General features: G+C 45.1%; 1 protein-coding gene across 1 annotated transcript; it reads right to left on the bottom strand.

Moving 5' to 3' along the window:
* Positions 1–386: 386 nt before the first annotated feature.
* Positions 387–15633, bottom strand: CRTAM (cytotoxic and regulatory T cell molecule). The gene is made up of 13 exons (XM_049799835.1): positions 15563–15633; positions 12097–12243; positions 9236–9388; positions 8891–9022; positions 5659–5829; positions 5058–5114; positions 4861–4926; positions 4517–4624; positions 3697–3768; positions 3080–3184; positions 2527–2673; positions 2061–2144; positions 387–1281 (listed from the first exon to the last, which is right to left on the bottom strand). Exons 1-13 carry the CDS (start codon positions 15609–15611, stop codon positions 1151–1153), a joined length of 1422 nt encoding a protein of 473 aa, XP_049655792.1. The 5' UTR covers positions 15612–15633; the 3' UTR covers positions 387–1150.
* Positions 15634–17148: the final 1515 nt, after the last annotated feature.

Below are 17148 nucleotides of genomic sequence, written 5' to 3'. Positions count from 1 at the left end.
ACGCTGCCGGCCCGCCGTCGCCATGGCGGCACTGGCGGACGCCGCGCCGCACCTACCAAGGCGCGAGGGTAGCGGGGGGAGGAAAGCGCGTCCTCTTCCTCTCCCGCCCCCCCCCCCCCCCTCCGCGGGGAGCGTGGTAGCGCCCGGGCTGGGCGAGGGGCTGCAGGGCGAAGCCACTTTCCACCCCAAAATGGCACTGTTCCTTCCTAGCGGTGTTCAGAAACGGTTTTCTGCATTTTTTTCCTTAACTTCTAGTGAGAAATAATGATCATCTAGTGAGGAAAACAAGTACAGCTTTCTGTTGTAACGTAAACGGCCTTTATTGTAGGAATTCAGTGGGTTTTTTCCCCGCAGCAGAAGCGGGTCCCGGTGATGGCGGGCCGGGGGTCTGCAGGTGGGAAGTCTCGGCCATCCTCCTCGCTCTGCCTGCTACGGGCTGAGTGGCTCGGTCCCTGGGTTTGGGGAGTCCCGTGGGTAACATCACGCATCCTCTCCGCGTGTGCCGGCCCCTTAGTTGGCAGGACTTCCACGTTTTTGGCATGTTTGGGTTTCGAAGCCGCCGGCAGACCGGTGCGGATGCAGTCTGGGAGAGCCGTCGCCTCACGGTAGAGGTGACAAACCGAGGCAGAAGTCCTCGCGAGGGGGGGAACGGCCTTCTTTCTTTTTAACACTTTGGACGTCAGGACGCTTTCCTGCTTGGTGAAACGCAGCCGGATGCCCAGGTTTGGGGTCAGAATGAGATAATACAAGTCCCAGTTGGTTTGCAGGTCCCAGGGTTTCCTGCGTGGTGCCGTGCTTGTGGAGGAGGTGGCCGAAGCATTGTGTGAATATCTTCATAGCCTGCGTGTTCCCTTGCCGGGACCCTAGTTGCTGGTAGCACCTGAGGTGGGATCGATGAGCTCTGTCTCTGGCAGTGGTTAATTAAATCCTCTGAGGATTACAGGTAGATCAGTGTCTTCATTGCTAATAGGTTTCTGGGAGCACCGGTCCCATCCACCTGTCCCACTGTTTACAGAAAAGCACAATTGGCTTTTGGATTGAGGGTAGCTGCTTGTACTTCTGCTCCTTGAAATCGTACTGATATCTGAACGCTGTAATATAAGTATCAGGAAACAGTGGCGTTTCTGCACGTTGTATAGATTTGCCGTTGCTATACATCTGTTTCCTTTCCATATCCAAACAGTTTCTCACTTCTTGCAATGCTTTTGTCTGTTGGATTCTTCTGCATTGTTTCCGCATATCCTTCTGTTACATATTGCATGTTGGACTTCTGACTGACAACTGAAAGATAAACACACATTTATTACTGATTTTGTAAAGGGGGGGGGGGGGGTGTGTACCTGCATGATTTAAAGATTTATTTATTTTAAAATATTTGAAAAAGAAGGAAAGTTTGGAAAATATTTTGACAAGAATTACAAGCCACTTTCTCTTTTAATGCAGTTTAGGTGCTGCAATCCGCTTTCTCTTTTAATGCAGTTTAGGTGCTGCAATAAACTCGTGATGAAAAATGTTGGCAAAGTTCCCCCATTTCTGCTATGTGGGCTTATTCACCTGTGAAAGCTGCCTTTGTTTAGAAAAAAGGTCTCAGTGTGGAGCAGAAATACCCCAGCTGAGGAGGCTGACAGACCTGCCTCGATCTGTAGTCACTGGCTGGGGACAGGACTGATGAAGCACTAATGTTTTGTTGGTGGTGAAATCAGATAAAAGTCATTCAGGACAGTTTAACAATAGTAGTACTCCTGGTACATACCACGCATATTGGTTTTAGTAGTGTTTCAGAAGATTATATTTAGAAACTAGATAAACCCATTGTGATTATCCAGTCTAACCTATAAAATAAAAAGCAATGATTTTCATTTTGTACGGTTCTGCATCACTCTTGCTGAAGCTATAATCTCTGTGGTGGACCTCCAGGTATGAAAGGTTTGGGTTTAGAATATTCAGGTTTAAAACATGCAATTTGCAAATATTTCTGTATAGCAAGATTGACTGCAATCTGCTCTGGCTGTGGTCACTAGCGATGCTCTACTTAGTTTATGTTGGTTAAAGCTTTTTACCGTTTCCATTCTTCACGTGGCCCGGACTGTCTTCATTAGATTTGGATTTATAACTCTCCAGTGTCTGCTCTGAAACATCATTTTCTGTGCAGAAAACAAATGTAATTAAGACGGTGAGATTTTTCCACGACTCTTTCTCACTCTCTGCCTCGAGCGTAAAAATCGTGGGAGACTAGTTATAAAATGGGGATCCAGTCATCCTGATCATCTGAGAGAGATGCCTACGACAACAATTTCATTGGCTTTCATGGCACCTCCTGTCAGCTGAAGCATGGCCCGAGGCCATCAGTTACAGGGACTCTTCAACAGTTGTTTGGAACAAGTCACAGTTGCTATCTATGGGAGAAGGATGTTTTATTGGTGGCTGGAGGAACGGTGTCTTGTCTCCGCTTAACAGGCTCCTCAGCTCTCTAGCCACTCTGAATAAAGCAGCATCAGCAGTTGCTCTGACAGGGCCATCACCCACCTCTCTTCCACACTCCATGAGCTTTTTTCAGCTTCCTCATAAAAAGCAGGACAATGATGAGCAGCACGAAAATCAGAGCAGCCACCAAGATTGGCAGCAAGAGATTATTCTGCTTCTTTTTGATGCCTTCAGATTTCAGATCTTGCTCTGTAAAAGAGGCAGGTGTATGTTTGTGTTGTTAAATATCTTCCCGTGCGTCTCTGGTAATTAAGAATGATATATCCTGGACAAGGCCAAATGAACATGGTGGGAGACCAGAAGTCACCTTATCGGACTTAAGTTTAGGATGTGAGGTCAAATTTTTCTTCTTGTATGAACAAGAAAAACTGATTGAAATCAGTGGACTCATGCTCTGGCACAACAAACAGTAAAATTTACAATTTTCTAGATTATAAAAATGGTTGTCTTTCTGTGGTCCCTCCCCAAGATTGGAAGCCAGCATTACCCTAGTGTACTGACAAAAGGTTTGGAGGTGGATACACGGTCAGAGAGAACCAGCTCGGTGTAAGAAAGCGCGTTGCGTGTTTGGAAGCTGTCATTAAAGACTTCGTACCGAAGGTGATGGTGGAAATCACCGTTACGTTTTCACTTGGTAGTGAGGCTTCTGTCCTGGAAAGTTCCTCTTCTGTGACATTGCCATTGAATGCTGTTTCAGTCCCTGGAGGAATGGAAAGAACAGTATTTCTCTGAAGGGCAAAGGGATACTTAAGAAATGCATATTTTCCCAGCAGTTTTGAAGTCCAGGGCACCTGGTACTGCAATGGAAAGGGACTTCTAGAGCCCTTGAGTTAAAGCTCTGTGCTCGCTTCCTTAACACTGTATTTCGTTTTATTCTAGAGCACCTAAGCTTTATGAACAGAAAATCCTGAGAATCTCATACACATTCTTGAACTCAACGGTTCCCATTTACAGCCAAATTAAAACAAAGCTGAGCTTTGACTCTTTGGTCATTTTGGGGCTTTCCCTATCCATCAGTTTGCTTCTCTTGCTTGCAAACCCAGGAATGAGCATGTATCCTTTTCCTTAAAGCAGGTTTTGGGGGTTTTTTTTTTGGTATTCATATCCCTGACTACTCTTTTACTGTCTTCATAGCTCAGTAGTGCAGTCACCCATTGTGAGAATCCCTGTCCTTTGCCACCGCCACCCATGTCTGATGATGTAAGGTCGTACCGTTGGGGACACGATAACTTGATGAACCAGCCAATTCTTCCTTTCCTGCTGCAGCTGGCGTTACTTTGGACCCTGTGCAAACAGAGAGGTGAGCTCTGGCTTTCTTACATACACAGACAATATCTCCTTTGATTTGTAAAGCCAAAATGGTAACGCGTGCTGTGCCTACCAAAACTTTACATTCATAAGAGATGTCCTTCCTTATCAGGTATGTAAGCACACCTGGTGAAAGTCCTGTTAAAAGGTTCAGGCTCCCTCTCCATGTATGTTTATCAGCGTAAACAGGAATTGTTTATCGGGATGTAGCCGTTCTGTGACATTTGTAATCACCGATGTAGTGCTTTTAAACAGATATAAGCAAAGAGTTCATGTATTTCTAAACCAGCCTACTGATTTTTTTTTCTCACTGCAGGGCCTGTCATGCCTGCGCCCACCTTGGTCGGTTTTGGCCAACCGATTTGGGCAGTGGAGCCCTCAATTCTTCAGATGGAAACAGCTCCTGCCTTCAGCAGCTGGAGCCTGCAGCCTGCTGCATGCCCAGGTAACCCTTGTTGCACAGTGCCACCTACTGCAACCGGCCGGAGAGGTCCCAGCCTGGGCTCACCTGCTGCCAGAGATGCTGCTCATGCTCATGTTCTTCTGCAGCGAGCCAAAGAGGCTTTGCCTGCTTTCATGGCTGTAAAACTGAGGGCTCCCCGCACAAGCAGGAAACGCTGGGTGTTTTATGGCACATGCTTGTTTGTAATGTGGAAGGTAACGCTGTTGTCGGTAGCATTTCTGTTCTGGTTTTGTAAATGCGTGTGACTAAGACCAAACTTACAAGTAGATGCGGTGTCTGGTTGGAGGTTTTGCTGGGTTGGCGTTGGCACTGAGCTGGTAACTACTGGATCCTCTGGTACTGCAGAAGGGATGGTTGTTTTTTTGGATCCTAAAGGAACCCACCACCCCCCAAACACAAGACAAAAATCAGAAGACACACTTTGCCTTTGAACTGATCCTTGAAAAATGAAACCTGCCCTGGACATGCCATGCTCCCGACTGTTTGGGTGCTCTATCTGATCAGAGGTTGTACTTAGAGTCCTACCCTCCCACCTTCAGCTTCCCTGTCCTCTGAATATATTTACCGCTAAGAAATGAGGAAAAAAATGAAAGTGAAACACTTACCGGTATGCTGTGGGTCGCTTGGAGCGGAGCCTGTGCTGCTGTTCAGGTCTGACACTGCTGCGGTCACTGGGGAAAAAACCAAAGTGGTTCTGAAGGCTGTGCAAAATGCCCCTCAGTGCTGATGGCAACTGGGAATAGATGCCATGTTTATCTGACCTGTGCATTAATTAAAAAGAGGCCAAGCAATTAATGCCTACCTGTAGATTGCTCATTCTCAGAGACACACGAAGCTGGTGCAGGATTTGGTTTTGTCGCTGAAAAAACCCGACAACAGTACAACTTTCAGTGCACTGTAAAAGCATTTGTTGACTCAAGCAATATAGAAGGAAGTATGAAGTAAGAATAATTAGATCCATCCCAAAGATGAGGAAATAGGCAGAAGGCAAACTGAGAATTATTAGGCAAGCAGCTTCAGTGTTAATTTACAATATTTACACCCTGCTAGCTTTCCAGGTGCATGTGTCTAATATGCAGGAGATAGGGGAAGCTCACAGCTTTTTGAGAACATAAACTTTGAGTTATCTTTAAAACTTTAGGACAAACATCACCTGAATCCTAGCAGCGGCATTGGAGAACTGACCTGCCTGGGCTGCTGTGGCTTAATGTTTAATGAATTTTAAGGTAGTTAAGAAGCAGGAAGAAGCCCCAAAATCTTAGTTTGGAGTTGGTCTTTTGCCCCAGGTAGCCCTCTCATTTAAAAATAGATCCCACACATGGGGCAGTAGGCTACAGTCTTCAGCTTTGCATAACTTTCGCCACTTCAGAGTGGTAAAAATCTGCTGAAGGAGCCTGTGGTACCCGTCCTAGGGAGGTCCTCAAACCGGAAAGATGCCATCAGCTTCTCTTCCCTTAGTGCTTTGTGGTGAACGATGCAGCTGGCTGTTGAATTGGGCCCATAGGCGAGGACTGTCAGCGTGCTGGTTGTGGTCCATTTCTTCCCATCAGCTTCTAACTTGTGCTTAGTGTCACCTATACACCCATTGGAAGAAAACGTTTAAGTGTTTTCTAGTCAAGAGCAATTTAATGAAAAACCTTCCAGGCGCAATCTGCATTACTTTGCTTTGCTAAAGCAGCACCTGATCACTGTGCACAAGTGGTTCATTGTGTAAATGGATTACATGGGAGCCCAAAGGCAGCAAGGTCATGTTTTCTTCCTTGGCAGTTAGGTGCAAACCTTGCTGCACCTCCTGCGCTCAACCCAAAGCCTCTGCTCGGTTTCATGACTCATGTGGGGAAATTCCCCTGCAGCACCCTGCAGGACCGCAGTGAAATGTCCAAACACCCACCAGCACTTTTGCTCCTTACTGAACAGAATAAATTGCTTTCCTGTGTGCCACAGCCACCCACAGCCCGCATTGGGGAGCCTCAAGGCAAGGACCTGCTGTTTTGCAGTACGATTGAGATCTAGAAAAGTTCTGATTCTGCTATGTGATATTCAGGGGCATTGAATTTGTGTCTTAATAGCTGTGGATTTGTTACCCCAAACATAAAAAGAAGTTGTGCAATAAAATAAAATAAATATGGATGTGCAACGTTTACATTGTAATAAATAAACATATATATAACTCTATGAAATCTTGTGCAAGTCCTCCATCATCCGTATAGTGCAGGTTTGACTCTTCCCCTTTTGAAGCTGGGCAAAGTTAAACACAAAGATTAATTGCCTTGCCATAATGAATTAGAGAGAGCCATGTAACTTGTCTGATGCAGTTGCTAGTCCTCCAGGTAATACTGACTTCTACTCATTTATATGATACAGAAAAATAAAGATGTATTTCATGTGACACAAAGAGACGCATTTGAATAGCTCTGGTGGAGAGGAAAGTTTTTTCAGATGTTTACTTTAAGTGCCCATGGGGACACAATAATTTCTACTGTCTGTGTATAATGTAGAGGTTGTCTGGAAGCAAACTGATGCTTTCTCTTGATCTGTCACCCTTGGTAACACCCTTATGTCTTGAATGAAGGAAATTCCTTGTTTCCAAATTAGCCTTTACGGGTAACTTGCTGTATCATATAGACCAGTATTTCTCAACCCTCTCTTCCATCCCCAGCAGAGTCATGTAAGAGCTCAAAAGGATTTCAGAGTGTTTTTGCTAGGAAGGAAATAATCTTTGTCAGCAACAGCTCAGTAATTACAACTGGTTCGCCCCTGCTGAGCCCTGGTGGAACTGAGGTGTTGCCAGTAATTAAGACGTATTAGCTATTTTCTGATTAGTATAAATATTTGCAGTAAGTGATTAAAGCTGAGAACGGAAGGGGGAGGAAGGAGTGTTCCTCAAAGACTGTCATCCACAAAAAAAAGGAAAGACACATGCGGAAAGTTTGTGAAACAGTCAATTAGGGCAGTTATTTTTTCCTTTCTCTAATTCACGTCGGCCACAAGCAGGCCGCATGGTGAAATCAGCACCTCTTCATGCAAATATTCCTTCCTCTGAAAGCCAGTCACAGGTGAAATCAACCACCCAGACACAGCACAGGCCCTGCGCTGCTTAATTACATTCCAGGTGCCTGTGGGGCAGGAGGTGGAAGGTAAGGTAGTTCTCCCTGGGATGGCTTGCTCTAAGGGCTGACTGGGTTAGTGCTACAGAGGCAAGGAGGAGATCAAGATTAAGTATAGGTTTTTGCTAAGGTAAGCGGAGAAACGTATGGTTGGCTTTATGTGTCATGGGAGGTGTATAGTGTCTGAGTTGAGTGTTGTGATGTTACAAATGATGTACTTTATCAGGCCAGAAATGAGGTTGTTTCAAGTTCAAGGAAACCCCTTGTTTTAGAAGAACTCTGGGAAAAGTGTATGTAAAAACTTAGAGGTGACATACTGCTTCCCTGAGCTCTTCATAGCCTTTACAGCTGGTATTCTCCAAAGCCTTTGCAGTCACACACAGAGCCCAGCTCTTCGCAGACACATGCAGGATTTTAGAACCTGCTTTTCCAAGACCTATGCGCTGCTCCAGAGCACCTTTCCCCCTGCAATTGCAGATAGCTCCCTGCCCTGGCTTTCACGTTCCTCACTTACCAGCTATGCTGCTTCCACTGAGTGCAATTCCTTTAAGCATAGGGCTTTATGCTGATGCATTAATCCCTGTGTATCTGGCAGGCTGGATATTTTTCTTTAGTCCTGAGTTCTAGCTATATTGAGGCCAGCACACTTCTGTCTTGTTTTCTAGAGCTCTTGGTTAAAAAAGCCATCTTGGGGCTGGGAGGAGGAAGATTACAGTCTAAGCTTTGAATATGTTGCTTGATGATGCAACATACGAATAAGAGCTTGTTGATGTGTGAAGGAAAATGCATTTTCATCTATGGGTATTTTCCTCACACTGTGATACAGATGTGCATTTCGTCTCCACTCTGCTACAGTTACAGCTAATAAGGTAGTTATTATTAGAACATGGCCTTCAAAAGCAGCTGTTTATATCATACACAAATTAAATTGAGCTATGTGGTGGCTCTGTTCCTCCTCATGTGTGTCCGCCCAACGCTCTCACTGCTGGGAGCGTTGCAGGGTGGTGTGGGCTGTGTTTCCTGATCTCTCTTCTTGCTCCTGCTAGTGAGCAGCCTGGCTCTGAACACATTAATGAGAGAGAAATGGCTGCTGGTGTGCCTGTGAGCTGCTCAGCAAAGCTGAGGAAAATCTGTCTACTGTTTACAATACGGAAATAGTGATAATGGATTTGTTAACTGACTTTATACTGGGACTTTGAAAATTGTGCCTCCACAGTTTTGGTTTCATTATATTTCAGCGGAATTTCCCTGCAGACTCTCAAGGGATTTTGGTGCCAAGTGGTGGTGGTCTGTCCTGAACGTGAGCAAAGCAAATGAGCCCTCTCCCTTGCACAAATACTGGAATTTAGTGCTGATTTTTCTCCAGATCTGTACCACGGGGGCCAAGTTGTACTAAATGAGTGGAGGATGAGTAGTAGCCCCAGCTGATGTGTTGCAGAAGGTGTTTCGTCCTCCACTATTTTTACATGTGCCCAAGGCTGATAAGAAGAAATTGTTAGTAATCAATCCCTGGTCCTTTAACACTTACCAGGGAGCTCTATCCCGTTGTCCAACAGCCAGGTAATCTGGGGCTGTGGTTTAGATCCTTGGGTATAGCAAGACAGCGTGGTGTTTCTTTCTGTGTCTTGGGATACTTCCAGTACTGGATTAGAAGGAGTAGCTGCAGCAGTAAGATTTAGAATCAGTTATAGTACATCTTTCTACTCAGTTTTATGAATGGTTGCATACATAGCATTATTTGCGGGGACTGAGCTAAGACGAGGCTTATGTTGTGTTAAGCACCATACAGCTGCAGGCAGAAACGCAGGTCTGCAATTGAGGAGCTCGCTTTGTTGTTCTGCTCCTCTGGAACAAAGCAGGTGAAGGAACTTACCTAATACCTCGACAGACTTGTTCTTGCTTTTGAACGGGATGCTGTAGTAGAAGCATTTATATACGCCTTCATCGTGCACTGTTACGTTAGACAGTTGGATGGATAATTCATCCTTTGAATAACGGATAAGTTTGTACCTCTGATCTCTTAAAGCTGTAAGGAAAATAAAACCCAGCATGGTATGCGTGTTGGTACATAAGAGGAAGACAGATAATCAAAGCAGTAATGAATGAGGATCATTTTCTTTATTATATTCCTCTAATTCACCAGCACTTGATGTAAGGGAGCAGTTCTAGCATAAAACATTCCTAGCTGGTGCTGCATTAGTACAGAGGCAATAGTAAATTGAAGAAGGGGGGATGTGTGCTGTCAGCAGGCAAAACGACATGTTTTTTTCTTGCTTTTATTTTCAGGGGGTCTTGTTCCTGTGTTCCCAGGTATTATAGCAATTTCGGTTCTTTAAGTGCCTTGATGGATTAATACGAGCAAACATTGGGGTGTGAGGACATGATATATGGTCAGAAAAGTAGTGTGATCTTTGAATATACAGCATAGATTCACGAACTGAGGACCTTTCTCTTCCCTATTCCCCAGGCCTTTGTTTGGCCTTGAAAAAATCACTTCCCCTCTTTGGGTGGTTTTTTTTTTATATATAAATGAACGCTATGGTCAGCACACACCTCTTTATTAACTGCTTATTGTTTGCCTGTTTTGCTTCTCCTACCCTTGTCTAATTACCTTGATTTTAATGAGACCATCTCCTCGGATATCTGTACTCTGCTGTACAGTTCCCTTTCTCTCTTTCTCACCTTTCTAGTCTTTGCTTCATTCCTCCTGCTGGATGTCTCATGGGAGTCCTTGGGATCAGACCAGCAAGTCACATGGACTTTTCCCACAGTCGCAGGATAGAAAGTGTAACTTTTTGCCCTTAAATTGAACTGAAACTGGGGCTGTCTACCAGTCATTAGGTAGAAAAAGACCTCAAAACCTATCTTTTTATTTTTAATTTTTTTAGCTTAGGTCTTGTTGAAATACAGAATTGGGAGAAAATCACAGCAGTACTATAATTTATGAAGTGATAAATTATTGAAGGATCTTTGAAACACCATGATGTAAGACTTGTAGCTAGCGTGTCATATTTTTAGCTATGAGACTGAAGGGAACCGATTCATGAAGTGGCTTACTGGAGAAGCAATGTGACTGAGATTCACAGTGGTGATTCAGAATAAGTGAAAATGTCCATGGGTGCTGTAAAGTTTGGTTTCTCTCTAAATGAGGACTGTTTTCTTTTGTATTGCAGAAGGAAAATATTCAGTGTGTCTGTCTTACCAAGGATCCAAATACTTTGCAAATTCTAGTCCTTTTGGGTGTTATATCACACGTCTTACTGAAGGGGGAATCGTGGGATGTGGAAACTATGGGTTGAATCCTCAGGTGATTTAAGACAGATACTGTTTTGTTCACTTGGGTTAAGGTCTGCACCTATAGAGACTAGTGGATATGTCCTTTCCCTAACCTTATTAAATTGCTGTGTCAACTCAGCAAAACTTGAAGCATCAAAAGGGCTAGAGCCGTTAAAAGGTGGAGATATTTAAAACTGGACATGGGCAGAATAAAGTGTCTCAGTCCAAAATTGTTTGCATAGAAAGAGAGTGTTTGTGGCTGTAGCCAGGGCCATAGAGAACTTGCGTAAATGAAGGAATTCTTGCTGCTCTTGCCTACCTCTACAGTGTAAAATACTGAGAACATACATATATGTAAAAAATAGAGATAACGGATGGAGAGGCAATTTCCTCCTAGGTCTTGCAGTTCTTGGGTGCAGGGGAAATCCTGCCATAGCCTGCTGTGGTTTTTGGAAGCCTGGATGTCAAAGCAGCACAGGGCAGGTTGCAGTAGCCCTGTTTCCCATATTGATTAGCTGTCAGTGGCTCAGCACTGAGGTTTTTTTGATCCCATTTGATTCTAATGGTTCATATGCATTATACTGAGAGTACTGAACCTGGGATCCTGGATTCCACAATAAAATACATACGTGTGTGAGTCATTTAAAATTGCTAATGAACACTGTCCCACTTGCTCTTTTAACTGAGTAAATAGGAGCAACAGTTACTCATTACGTTTTCCATTTAGAAATATTGGCAATACTTGCAGGAAATATTAGCAGGCTGGTTTGATGCAGGTGGCAAGACCTGGTGGCTGGGATTCCCAGAGCAACCGAAGAGGACGCTCGGTGTCTGGGCGGTTTCAATGGGAGCTGGGTACCCAATGCCACTTGGCTGAATCCCAGTCAGTATTATCATTAAAGCCTAAAGGCTTTAACAAGCAGAGATGCTGACTAGGTACTATACAAATGGGGAAGACCGAGGCAGTCCTGATCTTGTAGAGCTGTCGAATTTGGGCGAACAGGAGGATAGATAAGGACAGAGAGACCTGAGTTGTAGGGAGTGGAAAGGAACACAATAATTGTAACTGGTTTTGTCAGCACATATTGGAAATCACTGCTTGTTTTCTAAAAATTTCCTCCTGATGCACATCAAATTTGCCGATGAGAGGAAGAGTACCCAGGGCTTTCAGGCATGTCCACTCCTGTCTCTCTTGTAAGGCAAGAGTAGTTTTTTTGTGCTAATCTCTTGGTGGTGGTGGTAACTACAGTTCATTGCTAAAAGCTCTAGTGCCAGACCACTCTTGTGGAGGTTTCCATTTCGACAGCTTCCTGCCAGAAAGGGGCTGAATGTAAAACCACCTCGAGCAGTTGGGTAGCAGGTGAGTCAGACTGGCCATGGGTGGGAGCCAGGAAAGCCGACTTCAGAGTGACCCTCCAGCCCCCCGTGGAAAGTGCTGCATTCAGTTTTCACACTTACCCCGCTGGGTGTTCAGAAAAATGGCAAACCCGTGAGGGTTTAACCACTGCCGGGCTGAACTGTTGTCGCTGCTGAGGGTGCAGCGGAGATTTAGGTCCTCTCCTTCCTTTAGAGTTATGGTTTCACTGCCAGCTCCTGGAAAATCCCCTGCCAGAGATAAAGGGAAAAAACAAGTATTAAAATGTGACATGAAGTAAAGCGACGATGTTTCGCACAGAGTAATATGTCAACTTTCCTTTTTTCAAGGGCGTAAAGGTTTTTCTACATTAGGAAACTTGCCAATATGATTGCACCATTATAAATAAATCATGGTCATTAGATAGGTCATCACAGTCACTGGGTAAGACTTGTACCAAAGGTTTGTGATCTTCACCTGCTAGCACAACCAGGTTTAGTTATTAAACATTATTCTACACGAGTCAATGAAGAACTGATAGCAGACCCCTTTAATGCACGTTCTCCCTGTATGTTAGCACAAACATGAATTTTCATTATTCCATGTTGCATTCTGGAGCTGTTGAACCTGGTTCGCAAGTCTGTATGACTGAGCAGTGAATGATCAGCGCCTCTGAAAAATGAGGGGGTTTTATTCAGAAATTGTAACGCTGCAACTCTTTGAACTGGCTTTGAAACTTCTTTCAAAGATAGGATCCTCAAACCTGGCATGGCACAGGTTACTAAAATGAAATTTCATTTTCTTTCCTCCCGGTTCATTTTACAGATGGGCAGTAAAGTGTGTTTTTCTCTCCAGACATTCTAGTCTATATATAATACACTTTGTGAAAATATTTGATGACCTGGAATGAATTGCCTTCCTCAGAAAAAAGCCTCTCCTGGAGAAATTACGAAGAGCAGTGCCGGGGTCAGAGTTAGGGAAATAGGCAGTAAGAGGGTTTTATTTTTCATTCCCATTTTGTGTGTTTTGATTTTATTTTCCAGATAGCTGTCTGCAGCAGGTTCCTACTGCATACATAAGCACTGCCGTTTGGGGAAACAAATCTTTCTGGGCTTCAGGAAAGCTTTTCATTTTCTTAAAAACATTTTAAAATATACCAGAAATGAGGGTATCATAGCGCATTCTTGCTGGACCTGATCTTTCTACCGCTAAAATCAGAGGAAGGACTTGTCTCCCAGTAAGACAGCAGTGTCTCCTGGGGATCTGTTGCCATGCCTTACCCTTGAGTTGAGCACACCCGACATGGCGGGGGCCAGACGTGGCCCAGGAAAATGGTCAGTGTTGTAGCTTGGGACTTCACAAATAGCAAATACACCATGTATTTTTTTTCTCTTTCTTCGCTATCTAACTTTTGGAGTCTATAAGCTTGTAGAAGAGATTTCCTTGTAATATCTCGATATTTTTACTTCCAAATTTGTAAGTATGATGTATGCTGCTTTAGCTAAGGAGAAACTCTGCAATACAGATCTGCTGTCTATCCTTACTGCCAGGAGGCACCACAGGCTGGGTTCGACTGAATCACTGTGCGCTGGTGAGGCCCTGTTGAACTTAGAGTGGCCGTAGCTGATTTACCATCACATATGGCACATCAGTGGCTTTGGCTTGTATTTCCTCTTGATTCCACCTCCATTTCCTAAAGTTAGTGTCTCAGTTGGTTTTTCAGGGCTTGTGCCACGCGGGGGTCATTTGCAGAGGAGCGGTAGAAAAGGAAAACCTCCTTGCACGGGTTCCACTTGTGAAGACCTGTGTCGGGAGGTGTATGCTGTTAAGGTAGCAGAGAGGGCCTTGTCTGTGGTTTTCCACGGGGCCCTTCTGCGGTTTTTTGTAGCGACGGTTTCCTGTCGCTAACAGCACTGTGGGGTCTTTCAAGTCACACCTTTTGAGGTGAAAGCAGCAAGATTGAACAAGGAAAGGTGGGGGTGTTGCTTGCTTTTCTAAGAGAGAAAAAAGCAGCCCCCAGAACAGAGCGTAGACGTAATTTCCATGAGAGACCATGGCTTCATTCAGACCATGACTCGCAGGTCAAATTTCCTTCCTCGTGTGGGAGGCAGTTTGGCATGGCTGTGGTCTTCAAGCCACTGCAGCCCACCACAGTACGGTCACTGGGGCACGGGAGATGCTGCTGTGCCAGCTCCAGAGGACTGTGGTTCTTGTACTGTGTGGATCCCAGGTGCCCCAGCTAACCGGAAAAATTAGTCTGGCATCAAGTACGGTGATATATCCACCTTCTTGGCAAGAAAGGGCAACAATTTCTTGCTAGAAATTGCAGGATGTAACTGAACAGAATGGTTCGTGCCTCTGGTTACTATTATTTTAGCCATCAGAAAGTGCACAGAGAACTTGTTGCAGTGATATTCACTCAATGCATCATTTCAGAGTTATCTTTAAAACTGTAGCCTATAGAGACATCCTGTTTAATGAGTTATTTTTGACCTGTGGCTGCCGACCTGTGACTGGGAGTCTGAATTAATTCTGATGGCCAAGAGCAGCTAGCGGTCGTCAGCAGGTAAAAATTCAGCATGCAGGAGTCTGTGGCAATACTGGGGGAAGAGGGATTGTGTGCTCAGAGTAGAAGTTGCTGATTTGGAGCAAGTCTAAAGGGCACTGCAAGTGCTGGTTCAGCTAGAATATAACCGACAGCTCCTTAAGGCCTGGCTTCTGTTAAACACAATCAATGGTAATAAAATATCCTAAGCATACGGTGTTACAGAATGCTTGGTTGCTGTTTAGACACCGAGGTTTCACGTGGCCTCTGTTAACAATACCCTTGTGTGCGAGAGCATTAGCAAAGTGTCAGCAATAGCACTGCTATGGTTTCTGCTCCAGCAGTTGTTAAGAAGGGAGAGGGACTATTGCTTCGGCCAGCCCCAGGCTCCTGCGTGCAGTCCTCCTGCAAAGCTCAGGAGTGAAGCCTGCAAGAATCCTGAGCTGTAGATAGCTGTCTTGCGGCTTTCCTTCCTTAAATCTTTCCCTATTTGACATGGTCAAATACGCATCTCTCTCACTCTCCTGTGTATGAAAGACAGGAGATTAGCGAAGTTAAGTATAAGCTACATCCTCTAGCAGCAGGAGTAAGGAGATCGAGCATTTAAAGTGCTTTTCGTTTTCAAAGTACTTTGCAAGTGCTTTCTAAACTATTCTGACTTCTTGTATTAGCCTTTCTTTACACAATACATGAACAAAGGCATACACAGATATCCAAGCCATGGAAAGTAAGCAGTGATCCGCTGTCCAAATTGAAGGGAGACTCTTTAGATTCCCCAGTGCTTTGCCATCTCAAGCATGCCACCAGCTGCTAGGAGGTGAATTGGTCTCCTCGATACTGGGTTTAGGAGTCAGCTGGAATCCAGCACCAGCGTGCTCTGGAAATTGGGTGACAACGCGGCATTGTCAACAAGAAAACAACAGCAAAGCTGCCTTGCGCCTGGTGTGCTGAAACTGGAAATGGAGCTCTCCAAGCTGGACTGCTTGCAAAAGGGAGATCGCGTTAAGACAACGCGTATCGCTTACCTTGCATCAGGAACAGAGCCGCGACGTGTAGCACCCTGGTGAAAGTCATGTTGCGGCGTGGGTGCAGGCGGTCTGCGCTGGCTTCCTCTCTCTGCCGGGGCCGCTGCGCAGCAGGTCCCTTTTCAGCACGGGGGGAGCAGATTTACCGTGACTTCATCACTGCCGGGGTCTCTGCCTCCTTTCCTTCTCTCAGCTGTTCCGCTCTCTTCTCCCCCACTCCGTCTCGTGTTTCCTACGTGTTGGCGACTGCTGAGAAATCGGTGACCTCGCAGGTCCCTAAAATGAAACTGGTGGGTGACTGGACTGGGGGCATTTCACCTTGCACCCCTTCCAGCTCGCTCAGTGTCTGTGCGGGGGAGAGGTGTACGTAGCGGGGAGAAGAGGGTAAAGGTTGAAAGAAACCTGGGCTGGGGGTAACCCCGCCGGGGAGCCCTGCTGCAGGGATGCTACAGGTGGGCTGTGTGCAGGATTTAATTCCTCAAGGTGGGGAGGCACCCAAGAAGGCAGAGCTTGTTTGGCGGACACCGCCGTAGTGCAGTAACTGGCAAGGTTGCTTGAAAACCCAGCTGTGCGGTTTAAATCCCTGGAAAAATAGTCTTGGGTCACTCTGCGTCACGTACCGCCACGTGCACGGGAGGTTTGCTTTGCTCTGCTTGCAGGGATCCTGGCAAAACATATAACGAGAGAATGGTAATTTGCTGCGTGTGGTCTGTGGCTCTCCGGGGAATGAAGAGTATTGGTGAGGTGGTTGTGAAAGGTTCGCTGAAGCACGGGGCAGAGGGATGACTACATCCCAGAGGACCGGTGGCAGAATCTGGGTTTCCCGTGTCCCCTTGAGGGTCTGATTATTTCAGGAGCTATCTAGAGCATAGCAAACTTTTTTTGTGTCTCCTGGTGTGCGATGTCTAGTAACATCACGAGGTTTATCTAAGCCTGTTGCAGGCAGAGCCTCTTTTTGTGGTGTAGCCACGTGTGCTGATTTCCAAAAAGGCTTTGGCAGATCCTCTTCTGGCATTTCTCTGCAACTCCCCAACGTTTAGTGCAAATGACTAATATTGTCAAAATAAGCTGACTTTAATAGGTAAGAAATATGGTTTAAAGACTGTGCATTTGCAGGACATGGGTTTGAGCGAACTGGACAAAGTGGTTAATTATAAATACATTATGCATTTCACTTCTAATTTATTGGAACCCGTTTCCATTAAACTTTCAGGTGCATGGAAGTACATCATTCTATTAGTGTCTATCTGATTGATCAAAGCTATGGCTTTTATGTTAATTGTAATATAATTAGTTTTACTGAAGAACAGAGCTGTAGGCCGTAAAGTTTAATGTAGATACTTGGTTTGAAAGGAAAGAGTCTCACTGGCTGATAAAACTACTGCTGGATTAAAAAATCCAGATCAAGAAAGAAGGTATGTGTTGTAAAGGAAAGCGTTGCTTTGGTTTAAAAGTTGTGCTTCCAGTTCCACACACCTAAACCCGACAGTAAAATAAATCTGGGGAAAAAAGCCATCCAGCAGTAAGACACTGAAGCCACCTGCCTCCGACCCAGTAGGAAAACTGCGTCCCTGTGCAGTAGATGG

Source organism: Accipiter gentilis, chromosome 5 (genome assembly GCF_929443795.1).
Source record: "Accipiter gentilis chromosome 5, bAccGen1.1, whole genome shotgun sequence".
Lineage (NCBI taxonomy): Eukaryota > Metazoa > Chordata > Aves > Accipitriformes > Accipitridae > Astur > Astur gentilis.
This window is presented reverse-complemented; position numbering and strand designations above follow the sequence as displayed.